Source organism: Camelus bactrianus, chromosome 23, assembly GCF_048773025.1.
Source record: "Camelus bactrianus isolate YW-2024 breed Bactrian camel chromosome 23, ASM4877302v1, whole genome shotgun sequence".
NCBI lineage: Eukaryota > Metazoa > Chordata > Mammalia > Artiodactyla > Camelidae > Camelus > Camelus bactrianus.
The window spans coordinates 19,669,976-19,685,753 of record NC_133561.1 but is presented as its reverse complement, the minus strand read 5'-3'; the positions used below and the strand labels follow the sequence as shown (position 1 = coordinate 19,685,753).

Here is a 15,778-nt window from a genome sequence, read left to right as displayed (position 1 = left end):
AATCTCTATATTATTTAAACTATTCCATATGTTTAAGAATATAGAAGTCTTTTCAATTCATTAAATAAGGCTAGCATAGTTCAAATACCAAATATTGGGCAGACAGAGCCCAACAATAAATAGATTTCTCTTTTAAAATCAATACCACTTTTTTAACATTATTTATTAAACTTCTAGAATGTGGTTACATATGCAAAGATGTTTCAACATTAGGAAATTAATAGTAATAGTGTAGAGAATATTACTATTAGGATAGTGATATTAGAATATTCTGTTAGAATAATATTCTATTAGAATAGTAATAGATCAAAGGAGAAAATGACATAATTGTCATAATAGGTATGAAAAGAGGTTTTGATAAAATGTAATATATGCATTCTCAACCTTACGAATAATTAATAAATTGGAATTAGGAGAAAATTTCTTTCACTTAAAACAAATGTACATTTTAGAGACTTACAGTGAAAACAACAAATTAATTGGTGAAACATGAATCATTCTCATTAACGTCATAAAAAATAAAAGCATGCCCATTTTTTACTTGTTTTTCCACATTTTCTTATAATCCCAACCAATGTGATAGAAGCAAAGGGGAAAGGGCAATAAGAAGAAAAGTATCAAAGAGTGAGCAGAAGGAGAAAGAACTCTGGGTTTGGGGAGGGCACAGGGAAATATTGGGAGTGGAAATTGGTAAAACAGGTAAACTGAACAATATAAACCGGTTTAAAATATTCTGAAGGGAGATTGCTGCAGAATGTTCATTTTAAATATATATAACCTATGGCTTAACATTCCCACTTCTAAGAATTCTTTCTATAGAAATAGTAGTACGAGTATGAGAAGTATTTGTGTGTGTGTGTGTGTGTGTGTGTGTGTGTGTTCATTTAAGAATACTTTGTCATGAATTCCACCAAATAATTTAAAGAAGACTTACTGCCAATCCTTTTCAAACTCTTCAAAAAATAGAAGAGGGAATTCTTCCAATTCTACCCTGATACCAAAATCAGATAAGGTCACTAAAAGAAAAGAAAATTTCAGGCCAATATCTGATGAATATAGATGTAAAAATTCTCAACAAAATATTAGCAAACCAAATTTAACAATACAATAAAAGTATCATATACCATGATCAAGTGGGATTTATTTCAGGGATACAAGGATAGTTCAACACACACAAATTAATCATGTGATATATCATATTAACAAAATAAAGGATAAAAATCATATGATTACCTCACTAGATAACAGTAAAATCATTTGGCAAAATTCATCATCAATTCATGATTAAAAAAACTCTCAACAAACTGAGTACAGAAGGAACATACATCAACATAATAAAGGCCACATAATAGTAAATACCATCCTCAATGGTGAAAAGTTGGAAACTTTTCCTCTAAGATCAGGAACAAGACAAGGATGCCCTCTCTCACCACTTATATTCAACACAGTACTGGAAGTCCTAGCCAGAGCACTTAGGTAAAAAAAAGTAAAGTAAAAGGTATCCATTTTGGAAAGGAAGAGTAAAACTGTCTCTATTTGTAGATAACATGATCTTATACATAGAATGCCCTAAAGACTCCTCCAAAAACTATAAGAACTTATAAAAATATTCAGTAAGATTGTAGGATACAAAATCAATATACAAAAATCAGTTGCATTTCTATACACTAACAATGAACTATCAGAAAGAGAAATTAAGAAAATAATCCCATTTACAATTGCATTAAAAGAATAAAATGCATACAATTAAATTTAACCAAAGAGGTAAAAATCTGTACACTGAAAATCATGAGAAATTGATGAAAAAAATTGAAGAAGACACAAATAAATAGAAAGATATTGCATGTTCATATAATAAATCAATATTGTTAAAATGTCCATACTATCAAAAGTAATCTACAAATTCAGTGCAATTCCTATCAAAATTCAAGGCAGTTTTCACAGAAATAGAACAATTCTAAAATTTGTATGAAACCACAAAAGACCTAAAGTAACCAAAGCAATCTTGAGAAGAACAAAGCTGGAAGCATCATATTATCTGATATTACACTATATTACAAAGATGTAGTAATTAAAACAGTATAGTACTGGCATAAAAAAGACACATAAATTAATGGTACTGAATAGAGAGCCCATAGATAAACACAAATATATATAGTTGATTAATTGATGACAAAGGAGTCAAAATACACAATGGAGAAAGGATAGTTTCTACAGTAAATGGTATTGGGAAACTGAATAGCCACATGCAGAAGAATAAAATTGGACACCTATTCTGTATCATACACAAAAACTAACTTAAAATGAGATTGAAGACTTAAACATGTGACCTGAACCCATAACTCCCTAGAAGAAAACATAGATGGTAAGCTCCTTGACATCAGTGTTGGCATTGATAGTTTGGACTTGACATCAAAAGCCAAGTCAACGAATAAAAAGGCAACCTATGGAATTGGAGAAATTAGTTTCAAATCATATATCTGCAATTAATAACCAAAATATATAAAGAACTCATGCAACTCAACAGCAACAACAAAATCCAGTTTAAAATAGAGGAACTAAATGGACATTTTCCCAAAGAAGACATACTACTGCCAACAAGTATCTGAACAGGTGCTCGACATCACTAATCACAAAGGAAATGCAAATCAAAACCACAGTGAAATATCACTTCACACCAGTTAAAATCATCATCAGAAAGACAAGAGATAGCAAATGTTGGCAAGGATATGGAGAAAAGAGAACTCTTGTGCACTGTTGGTAGGAATGTAGATTGATGTAGCTACTATGGAAAACAATGTGGAAGTTCCTCCAAAAAAATTAAAAATAGAACTACCATAAAATCTAGCAACTCCACTTCTGGGTATTTACCCAAAGAAAATAAAAACACCAAATTGAAAAAATATATGCACGCCTGCGTTCATTGCAGCATTATTTACAATAACCAAGATATGGAAGGAACCTAAATGATCATCAATAGGTGAACTCACAGAAAAGATGTGATACACAGACACAGACACAATGGAACATTACTCGGCCATAAAAAAGAACGAACTCTTGCTGTTTGTAACAACATGGATGGACTTAGCCTTATGCTAAGTGAAATAAGTCAGACATAGACAAATACTGTATGATCTCACTTATACATGCAATCTAAAAACAAAATAAACAAAACAAAATAGAAACAGACATAGTTACAGAGAGCAAACTGATGGTTGCCAGGGGGAGTGAGGTGTGGGGAGTTTGGCAAAATAAGTGAAGTGGATTAAGAGGTACAAACCTGTAGTTATAAAATAAGTAAGTCACAGGGATGTTCTATACAGTATAAGGAATATAGTCATTAATACTGTAATCACTGTGTGTGGTGACAGATGGTTACTGAATTTATCATGATGATCATTTTCTTACTTATTTGTCAAATCACCATGTTGTACACCTACAACTAACATAACATTTTATGTCAACTATATTTTAATAAAATAAAATAAGTTATATATCAAGCTAATAAAAAATAAATTCAATTTTATGATAACTAGATACAGAATGAGTATAGATTTAACTTAGTTTTTTTGGCAACATGAATGTCAATTGGTTTTCACAGTTGATCTAACAAATGCTTGTACATCTACTGATCAAGCTACTGTTAGAAACTATGGGTATAGTCAAGGCCCCTACCTTCTATATTCAATTTTTTATTTGGAATTCAAGAAATTAAATCATTCAAATTCAAATTCTAGTATGGGAAATGGATAAGTAAATACCTAAAAATATAATATGGTATATCAAGAACTATGAGAGAAATACACCAGGTGATACTACAGAGAGAAGCACATTTAGATAGCATCTTAGGGGTGGTACTGAGTTGAGATAAAAGGGTTTGCATGAACCAGTAATGTGAAAAAAAATGTGGAAAGACTAATCTAGGTTTTTAAAAAGAGACGTAGATTCGAGATATAGCAGATATATAAACAGTTATAGACCTAAACATTTGAAAACTAAAATAGAAAAAAATTCTAGAAAAATAACAATTTTTCAAAAGTGACTCAAAAGGAAATCTAGAAGTTGAGCAACATTTTAACTACAAAGAAACTTAATCAGTATTTAACAAGCTTTAAGGAAGGGAAGAGAGGACTAGCACAGATAATTCCAACAATAAATAAGTAGCAAAATGAAGTTAGCAAGGTAGCATACCCCAAATCAGGCAAGGTCTGTATGAGAAAGAAAAATTATAAGCTAATCTCATTCATGAACCTTGATGCAAAATTCTAAATAAAATATTAGCAAAACAAATCCAACAACAATATATGAAAAGAGATATGACATATAATCAAGTTGGTTTATACTGGAAGTGCAAGGTTAGTATAATATTATAAATGTTTTAATTAACTTACTACATTAATAGATTAAAAGAAAACTACATGATAGTCTCAATAAGGACAGAATAAAGCTTTAAGTAAAAAAATTGTTCTTTACCTCATATATATTAAAATAATTTTAGATTAGTAATAATAATAATAAAATAATCTCAGAAGACAAACCTGTGAAAGGCTAAACTGCAAAACTTAAAAAATAGATGGGATGATATCTTTATTGCCTCAGGATAGGAAACAATTTCTATAATCAATCAAAAGTAACTCAGATTATAAAAGCAAAGATTTGATAAACAACTCATTAACAGGTACAGGACATGATGTTCAACTTTACTAGTAATCAGATAAAAATATTAATAGCCCAAAGAGATCCATTTTACATACACCAGATTGATATGATATGTTAACATTTTAGAAGTTTGTTGGTGAAAATCTGCCTCAGTCCATTCAGGCTGCTATAACAAAACAGCTTTAACTGGGTGGCTTATAAACAACAGAAGTTTATTTCTCACAGTTCTGGAGGCTGGAATTCTGAGATCAGGATGCCAGTATGTTTGGTTGAGGGCCCTCTTCTGAGTGGCAGAATTCTCATTGTATTTTTACATGGTGGAACAGGCTAGAAGCTCTCTTGGGCCTCTTTTACAGAGGCATTAATCCCATTTATGAGGGCTCTACCCTCACGACTCAAGTACCTCCCTGAGGCTCCACTTGCTAATACCATCACACTGGGCATTAGGATTTCAATATATGAATTCTGGGCAAAGACAAACATTCACACCATAGCAATGTGCAAAACTGGAAACACTTACATACATTGTTAGTAGAAGTATAAATTGGCACAATTTGAAAGGTATTTTTACATTATCAGCCAAAGCTGAAGATGCATATATCCAATGGTTCAGGAATTCAATACCAGTATATACCTTAGAGAAATCCATACACAAATGTATCACACACAAAAAAGAAAATTACATGCCAATATCACTTATGAACATAAACACAAAAATCTTGAACAAAATACTAGCAGACCGACTCTAACAATACTTTAAAAGGATCATACATCATGATCAAGAGGGATTTATCCTAGGGATACAAGGATTTTTCAATATCCACAAATCAATCAATGTGATACATCACATTAACAACTCTAAAGAATAAAAACCATAAGATCATTTCAATAGATGTAGAAAAAGCTTTGGATAAAATTTGCCATCAATTTATGATTAAAAACTCTCCAGACAGTGGGCATGGAGAGAACATACCTCAACATAATAAAGGCCACATATGACAAACCCACAGCCAACATCATAATCAACAGTGAAAGGCTGAAGGCATTTCCTCTAAGATCAGGAACAAGACATGGATGCCCACTCTTGCCACTTTATAATTTTGGAAGTCCTAGTCACAGCAATCAGAGAAGAAAAAGAAAAAAAAGGAATCCAAATTGGAAAGGAAGAAGGAAAACTCACTGCAAATGACATGATACGATAACATAGGAAATTCTAAAGGCACCACCAGAAAACTACTAGAGCTCATCCATGAATTTGGTAAAGTTGCAGGATACAAAATTAATATACAAAAATCTGTTGCATTTCTATACACTTAACAATGAAATATCAGAAAGAGAAATTAAGGACACAATCTAATTTACCATCATATCAAAAAGAATAAAACACCTAGGAATAAACCTAGCTAAGGAGGCAAAAGACCTGTACTCCAAAAACCATAAAATACCGATGAAATAAACTGAAGACAAAAACATGTTAAGATACACCATGTTCTTGGATTGGAAGAATCAATATTGTTAAAATGATTATACTACCCAAGGCAATCTACAGATTCAGTGCAATCCCTATCAAATTACCAATAGCATTTTCACAGAACTGGAACATGTGATCTCACTTTTATGCAAGCTCTAAAAAGTAGTAACAACAATAGCAACAAACTGAACTCATAGATACACAGATCAGTGATTTCCAGAGGCAAGGGGGTGGGGGAGTGGGCGAAAGTGGTCAAAAGGTACAAAACTTCCAGTTATAAAATAAGTATGGAGATGTAATGTAAAGCATCTTGACTCTAGTTACTAATACTGTATTGTATATTGGATAGTTGGTAAGAGAGAAGATCTTAAAATTTCTCATCACGACAAAAACAATTTGTAACTATGTATGGTGATGGTTGCTAACTAGACTTATTGTGGTGATCATCGGCAATATGTAAAAGGATCAAATTATTATATTGTACATCTAAAACTAATATAATGTTATACATCAATTAGATATCAGTTTTCAAAAAAAATCAGGCCAGTGACTACGTGGGGGAGGGTGAGAGAAGAGACATACAGAGATTTCCAAGTCATGGCAATGTTTTGACTCTTGATATGGGTGATTAGTATACAGGTATTCATCTTAGTATTATTCTTTAAAGTGTGTGTTTTGTATCACGTACTTTTGTATATATGATTTACTATTTTGTTTAAAAATTATTAAATAAATATTTTTAAAGAAATATAAATAAAATGTGCATATGTAGAGAATGTCAGATATCCATTTTTAAAATGTTGCCTTGGAAGCCGTAAAATATCATCCATATGATTGGACTGATTAATTTGGGTTTAGAAAAGACTGTCCTTATGAAAGCTATATTTTGTGGTAAAACAAGAAAGCAAAATAGAAAAAATAATTCTTGAGCAGGACCTGAAGGACAAGTAGAAGATAGAGATGGAGAAGAGGGACTGGGTGCTCCAAGAGAAGGGAAAAGCACAATTTTGGAAGGCAAAAAGAAAGAACACACCTTAAATATAATACAGCAAGTGAAACTGAATAGGAAAAAAAAATACGTAGGCTCCATAAAATGTATTGGAATGGTTTGAATTTTTTCCTGGATATAATTTAGGGGCCACTAAAGTTTCTAACCAGAACCTGACTTAATGAAATTCAATTTAAAGCAAATAAAATAAATTAAAACATGGTATATATTTAATATGTATATATCTCTCTCTATATAGATAAATATATTACTTTATCTCTATTCTCTTCCATAATCTTGCTAAAATAACAGAAAGAAAAGTAAAGTTGCAAGCCTATGAGGACAAACAATGGGAAGGAAAGCAAGCCCAGAAGATAGAAAGCAGAAAGAGAACTGATAACTGACTTTGTAGAGCACAAAATTCTGTTAAAATTAAGGGCTTGCAGGAGGGAATTCTAAAGTGATGGGAATTCCTCAGGGTGCCTGCAGTCCTGCTCACTGAATATGGAAACCTGGCATACATCCTCCCAGCAGAGTATTAGAAGATTCTTCTTTGGATTAACTGATCAAAACCACTTAAAATAACTTAAATTTGGAGTGGGGCGCGGGGGTGGGGTGGGCAGAGAAGCAGGGTGGGGCACCATGGGAGTAAGAAGTACTCCTCTAAGCTGACTCACAGCCTGTTACTTCTTCTCTCTGAAATATTAGAGGACAGCCAAGGACCGCCAATTACATAAAGCCTCCAACTTGAATGTCGGAGACCTAAATCAGTAAACAGAACAACTGAATTCAAAGGGCACAGCACACAACAGAAGGACACAGCAGGGAGCAAAAGAAAACTTCACCAAAATATATAAATAGTATCTTCACAGAAATAGGAGAAGATGTTATATACATAAAAGAAGATTCATGCTATAAAATGAGAAACAATAAGAAAAAATTGAAATGTGTATACATGTAGTCACTATGGAGCGCTGTTTTAATTACCTGTTGGAAAACTTAGAAAACTAAACAAATTTTCAATATGAAATCATTATTAACTTCAGGGGAAATACTATAAAGAAACATATATATATAAAATATATATATAACATAATTATTACTGTCTCAGTGGTAAACAATATTTCTGTAGTAATAACAATATAAACACTATAAACTTAGCTCAATACTGTGATATTAATTTGAGAGAAGAGATGTATGGGTAGGTATATCATATGATAGATGCATCTTTAACTGTCATATAAGAAGCCAATAGATAATGTATAAAATTATATATTAAGAGAGCAGTATAAAATATGGAGGATATGGAGACACATTGCAGAACAAAGAGCTGTAAGAATCAAGATTGTTGTTCCTGGGAACAAAAGACGAATGAGGAGAAATGGGGAAGAGGTAGCATTTTAGTACTATTTGTTTTCTTTTACCCAGACGTATGTGGATAAAAATAAAAACTTTATAAAAGATGATGAATGTCAACACTGTGCAAGATGGATCTGGGGGAGAGGGAGAGTGCAAGCATTTTATTCTTATGTTTTCTATTTTTCTCTTCTTAGGGCCTGGCATTTCTCAGTACCAGTGGCAGAAGATGATGTGGTAACTGAGATTAAAGGAAATGAAGTGGCTTTTTTTGATTGTTTCGTTGCAGACACTCTTTTCCTGCTGACTTTTCCTTTTCTGGCAATACCTGAGACGCCTGGTTTTTTACCAATCTCTTCACCACGGGGCAGTCAATTAATGGCATCCCGGGCTAATTGTGTTCCTTCATCTGTTGTGGTGGTAGCTGATATGGAGACCTTTCAGACAAACGATTCATTCCGTACGTGGGTCAAGATCAGAGTACCCCCAAACATTCTGACTGATGATGAAAGACACAGTGTGTCTGATGTGAACCTAACAAAGGATGGAATATTTCTTTTAATAAACGGTATTCTTTACATAAAAAATTTTACAGCATTTACAAGACTGGGAAGCAATGTAAATCTTCCTGATAGTGGAATTATTGGCATTACATCAAGAAAATGGTGTTGGCTCAATTATTTATTGAAGGTTAGTAAAAGATCATGTATATGTATTACACCTACAAATTTAGATATATTTACCATACCATTTAATTCAGTGATCTATCAGAGACTAAACCATGCCCCTCTTTGTACAGTTACTTATGCTTGTAAATAGCTCTATCTTTTCTGACCTAATTTCTCAGAGGCCTCTTTGAAGAGATGTAACTCCAGTAACAGAGAATAAAATGAATCTAAAATATATTTAATAGATTTGTTTAATGGAAAACAAAATGGAAAATATGAGGGAAAAAAGAATCTATCAAATGGCAAGGCAATTATTAAAACTAAAAGCAAGGAAGACATTATCATTAAATTTAGGACGATTATCCTAGAAAGGAAATGTGTCGTTACTAGGAGAGAGCATGTGTGACATTTGGGAGCTCTGATGATATTCTATTTCTTAATCTATATAGTCATTACACAGACTCCTGGTTTGTGATAAATCATTCATATGTGTGTGTGTGTATATATATATATTCCATTTTCTATATGTGTATTCTATTTTTTTAAATTTTAAATAAGTTAAAATATTACTTAGATAAAACTGATAATTGAAATGTAAAACTTAATGATCAGCTTAAATAGAAGATTGGATACAAGAAAAATAACTAGAGCACTGGAAAGTAGAAGAGAAATGAAACAAAATGAAAAACTGAGAGAAAGGGGGATAAAAAACAAGGAAAAGAGGGAAAGAGAGATGAAGGAAAGAATGCAAAAGAGAAGATCCAATCTATACCTAACCAGAATTCCAAAATGAAAGATCAGTGAAAGTGAGAAAGAGCTGAAAATTTTTCAGACTTAAAGATATTACTCCTTAATCCAGAAATACTAATAAATCCCAGTTGATATGGGAACCTACTTAGTCACAAAATAGTGAAATTGCAGGGAATCAAATACTAACAAGAGCTATTAAAAGTATCCAAGCAGAAATGACAAATTACAAATAAAATAAAGACAGTAAAACAATTAGACAGGATTCATGGAAGCCAGGAGATTGTGGAATATTCAAATAACTGAGATAAAGTTATTGTCACTTTAAAATGTATGTGTTCAATAAAGCTATCCTCAACAAGAGAAATGTTTGAAACTACTTTAAGAATCAAAACCAGAGACTTTAGAATATAATTAGAATAACTGCAATAAAATTTATTAGATGTGTTCAATAGCAGATTGGCGATGATATAACAGTCAGTAACTGAAGTTACATCAATAGAAAATTTCCAATATAAATAATAGGAAAAAATGTCAAAAGTGAACCAAGCCCCAGAGATCTGTGGGACAATACCAGAATATGTAACATTCATGTCATTGGAATCCAAGGAGGAGAGAAGAGAGTATTATGTAGGGAAAAATATCTGAACAAATAATAGCTAGAAACTTCTCAAATTTGGCAATAATAAGTATAACTTACAGTCATGAAGCCCAGCAGACTCTAATCAATGTAATTACAAAAGAAATTCATAATCAAACTACTGAAAACCAAAGGAAAATAACTTGAAAGCAGCCAGAGAAAAATGATACATTATGTATAGGAGAGCAATGATTCAAGTGATAGCTGATTTCTCATCAGAGGCCATAGGTAACAGAAGGCAATTAATCAACATTATTTGAGTGCTGAAAGAAACATCAACTTAGAATTCTATTCCAGACAAAAATGTCTTTCAAGAATTAAGGAGAAATAAAGACATTCTCAGATGAAGGAAAACTAAAAGAATTTGTTGCTAGCATACCTGCTGTAAAAGAAACAAATGTCTAATAAAGCTTATCAGGTGGAAGGAAAATGAGAAATTAAAAATTTTAGAAATGAGTAAAGAACAACAGAAATGGTAGATATGCAGGTAAATATAATAGATTATTTTTATACCCTTAAGTTCCTTTTTAAAAGTATGATAGGTAAATGCAAAGCTTAAAATATATAACATTTTCTGGTGGAGTTTTTAATATATGTTGATATAATACATGACTATTATAGCATAAATGAGGAAGGGTAAAAGAAGCTAAGGAGTATTGAGGTATCTTCATTCCACTCAAAATGGCAAGGCATATATTGTAACCCCTAGAGCAACCACTAAAAAGTTATACAGGATAGAGTTAAAAAACCCAATAGATAAATTTAAATGGAATAATACTAATTTTTTTTCAATAATCTAAAAAAAAAAGGCAGGAAAGGGAAACACTGGGACAAAAATCAGAGGATAGAAACAGAAAACAATAAAATGGTAGTTAAATATAAATGTCAATAATTTCATTAAATGTAAATGACCCTAATACTAATTAAAAGGCAGGGACTGTCAAATTGGATTTTAAAAAAAAGACCAAACTGTATGCTTTCTGTAAGAAGTCCACCTCGTTTTTAAAATTTTTTTTTACAATTTTTTAAATTGAAGTATAGTCATCTTACAATATTCTGTCAATTTCTGGTGTACACCATAATGTTTCAGTCATAAATATACACACATATAACTACTTAATGTAGATACAGATAACTTACTACTTTTGTCTTTTAACCTCCCCACTAGCTTTATAAGTGGCTCATTGGAATTTCCATCTATCATGTTTATTACAAATTCCAGTTCCCATCCTTCTGCTAAAAGTGAGAACTGCTGTGAGTCTTTTTTATGAAGGGCTTATTATTTTGTTTCAAATCTATTTCCTCTTTGACAATTGTTTCAAACTCATTTCCAGCAACAAAAGCTCTAGACTTTAAACTGAATCTTCATTTGGTAAAGTGTCTTTTCACCCCCAATAGTCTCTGTCTTTAATTATCAGTTTGATATCTGTCTACAACCTGTTTGAGTATGGACTAAATATTTGTGCATTAAATAAATATACAAACTTGTTTATTTAGGGAGACAAGATATGCACAAAAGACTCCTGTTGGTTGTCATGGACACAGAAGTTACATTTTAAGTAAAAATCTTTAATAATTAGAAATAGTTGGGGAAGAGACACAGGGGAGAAGGGGGACCTTCACTCCATAAATGAAATTAGGCCCACTGAATTTCAGACATCGTCATCTCTGAAGTGGCCTTCCTCACTAACAGCCTGTGTTCATAAAAGGGTAGTATTGATTTTGTCTAAGGTTTTAAGTTCTCTTCTCTTTTTCCAAGGAAGCTGGAATTGCAAAACTAATTTAATGTTTGAAGTGTTCTTGTATCTCGACCTTAGCTAACATCAAGGTCAAAGAGGCATCCCTGGCCAGAGTGGACAAAAATACATAAGAAAAGAGAAGGCTGATGCTCTTTGAGGATTTAAAAGGGAATTAAGATGAATTAGTTCTATGGATAGAAAAAGTATATAAAAGGATAAAATTACTGGAATAATTCACTTTTATGGTTATATGTGATATATTTCTATATATTTCTGTCTGACATATTATTCAGAAATATAATAAAAATTAAGCCTTAGTAGTTACTATGTTTTATTTTTAAATGTATCAAATTAGAAGGAATTGGAATTGTTAGCCCTGCCCCTAAAATCAAAGATTTTCTATTTAGAAAACAGTATGGAGATTTAGTCAAAAGACTAAAAATAGACTTACCATGTGATCCAGCAATCCCATTCCTGGGCATATGTCCAGAGGGAACCTTAATTCAAAAAGATACTTGCACCCCAATGGTCACAACAGCGCTATTTACAATAGCCAAGACATCAAAGCAACCTAAACATCCATCCACAGCCAGCTGGATAAAGAAGTTGGGGTATAGAGAGAGAGAGCTATATGAATAGTACTCAGGCATAAAAAGGAATGAAATAGTGCCACTTGCAGCAACATGGATGGACCTGGAGATTGTCATTCTAAGTAAAGTAAGCCAGAAAGAGAAAGAAAAATATCAAATGATATCACTTATATGTGGAATCTAAAAAAAAAAAAGACAAACGAATTTATTTAACAGAGGCGGACTCACAGATATAGAAAACAAACTTGCAGTTGCTAGGGGGGAGGGGGGTTGGAAGGAAGAAATTGGGAGTTTGAGATTTGCAGATACTAACTAATATATATAAAATAGATAAACAACAAGATCGTACTGTGTAGCACAAGGAACTGTATTCAATATCTTATAGTAACCTATGGTGGAAAAGAATATGAAAATGAATATATGTATGTTCATGTATGACTGAAGCATTTTGCTGTACACCAGGAATTGACACAACATTGTAAACTGACTATATTTCAGTAAATATATATATAAAAGATTTTCTAATTATTTTCACTTTTGCTACAGGATGAAGGAATAAGAAGCAGCATGGCAATCTGGACAGAAAATGAAGTTTATCTTGGATATACTTTTCCTAAATTTGTTAAAATAGGAACTACTGAAATGTTGAAAAAACTTGTAAATATGTCATCAGCTGCTACTCTGACTATACACAATGTTGAGTATACAGGACACCCTTTGGAACTTGGCTTGTTATTAAGTTACTGCATTACATGTGAAGTCACCAAAACAATCTACCTAGTGATATATAATGAAGACACAAAACAGTGGGTATACCAAGACTTTGCATTAGATGTCACTATTGACACTTTTCTACATCTATATTTTACACATTCAGCGCTGCCAGAATTTATACTGTGGGACAAACAAAGGATCTACTATTATTATCACAACCTCAAAGATAAGGGAGTATTACAGACATCTACAGAATCTGGAAATCTATCAAGATTATCACAGGACAGCAATATTCACGATGTTTTTATCGGTGAGGTATTCTCATTCTGCAAAAGTTATTCTAGACTTCATAATAGACATCTTCCTTATGACGATGTAACAATTTTAATGCACTAATATATGTTGCTTTTGATAAAGGTGCACTTTTACCACCTAAAAACAGATATCTCTAAAGTTCTATTAATGTTAACTAGGATCTCACAAAAGCAAAACAGAAAACTCAAGTCTGTTTTCTCAGAGGTTCATTTTGGTCAATCAGGAGATACAGATGCAACTGACACATGCATTTTCAATGTAGAGGTGATGTGTTCTTGAATTCATTTCCTAGGCCTCCCATAACAAAGTACCACAAACTGGGAGACTTAAAACAACAGAAATTTATTGGCTCATAGTCCCCGAGGCTAGAAGTCCACATTCAAAGTGTTGGCAGGACCATGCTCCCTCTGAAATCTGAGGGAATCTTTCCTGTGTCTTCCTAGCTCCTAGTGGTGTGCTGGCAAAACTTGCTGTTCCTCAGCTTGCAGCTGCATCCAGTCACTGCCTCTGTCATCACATAGCATTCTTCCTGTGTCTTCACATGCTACCTTGTTATAAGGACACCAGGAGCCACCCCACTCCAGGATGAACTCCTCTTAATGATTACACCTGTAATGACTCTATTTCCAAATATGGTCACATTCTGAAGTAGTATCACGAGTTAGAACTTAAACCTATCTTTTTTGAGGGGATGCAACTCAATTCAATCCATAATAGGCATTGTAGAGTTAAACAGATTTGTTTTCAATCCCATGAAAACATCATTTAACCTTTCCAGGCCTCAGTTTTCTAATCTGGAATATAGGACTGTCGTGTTGATTAGATAAGGGATTGTATATAAAATGTTTAGAATAAAAGTTGGCAAGTGAATAATACTTCAATTAATAGTAGTTATTTTTGAGATTATTATTCCTGAGTAGTCTACTAAACATTATAGGAAATGCAAAGAAATAGAAAGCTTGATCCTCAAGGAATCTACTTACGAGATAAACAATGTACTTTGAAGAAGTATCACCCTTCAACTCCCAATTATCAAATTCTTCTGCTCCCCTTCACAACAAAACTCCAAGAAAGCATTGCTTAGTTTCACTTTTTCCTCTTTCACCTCATTCTTTCTTTAAGCCACTCTAATCAAATTTTTTCAAAAACTGCTCTTGTCAAGGCTTCCAATGACCTCCACTTTGCTAATCCATAGTCAGTTTTCAGACATCTTTCATGATCTGGCAAGCAGCATTTGAAACCCTTTTTTTCCCTGACTTTTGGGGAATTACTTTTTTTGGTCTTCCTCCTACTTCCTTGTCTATTTCTCCTCAGCCTCTTTTTCATTCTCATCTTTCTCAGTCCTAAATGGAGAAGTACCACAGGGTTTGTTCTCAGCCATCTTTTGAACCCTATTTATATTCATTCTTTTCCCTCCAGCCACGACCCCTAGACCGAACTCCAAACTCCTATTTCCTACCTTGATACCTTCCTTGGATGACTAGTGGGCATCTCAAGCTAACATATCCAGAACTGGCCTTGATTCCCTCACCCAAACTCCAACTTGCTTCTTCCCTAGTCCTCCCCTATTGAGTAAATATGACCTCTTCCAATCTTTCCAGCCATAAACCTTGACCTCATCCTTGAATCCTCCCCTTTTACATCCCATAACCAAGTCATTAGCAAATCCTGTTGGCTCCATCTAAAAAAACACTTAGTAATATCTAAACTTTTTTTTTTTACCATTCCCGCTCCAGTCCAAGTCACTATCCATACATACAAGAGCTGTTTAAGTGGTCTCCCATTTTCTTACCTTGCATCCCCATCGCCAACCAGATTAGACTCCACCCAGCAGCCAGAGTGAGACTTCGAGAATATATGCAACATCGTATTATTCCTCTGCTTAAAACCC

The 15,778-nt window shown here is 32.9% G+C and overlaps 1 protein-coding gene and 1 long non-coding RNA gene across 11 annotated transcripts in view; one reads left to right on the top strand and one right to left on the bottom strand.

Moving 5' to 3' along the window:
• LOC123613985 (uncharacterized) overlaps window positions 1-15,778 on the bottom strand; it is a 107,683-nt gene that overhangs the window by 38,450 nt on the left and 53,455 nt on the right. The window lies entirely within an intron of this gene.
• Window positions 1-15,778, top strand: part of CATSPERE (catsper channel auxiliary subunit epsilon) — a 98,663-nt gene that overhangs the window by 39,517 nt on the left and 43,368 nt on the right. Inside the window, exons 8-9 of the mRNA XM_074351736.1 lie at window positions 8,672-9,164; window positions 13,405-13,882. Of these exons, the coding sequence (XP_074207837.1) occupies window positions 8,672-9,164; window positions 13,405-13,882 (971 nt within the window). The remainder of the gene's footprint in view (window positions 1-8,671; window positions 9,165-13,404; window positions 13,883-15,778) is intronic.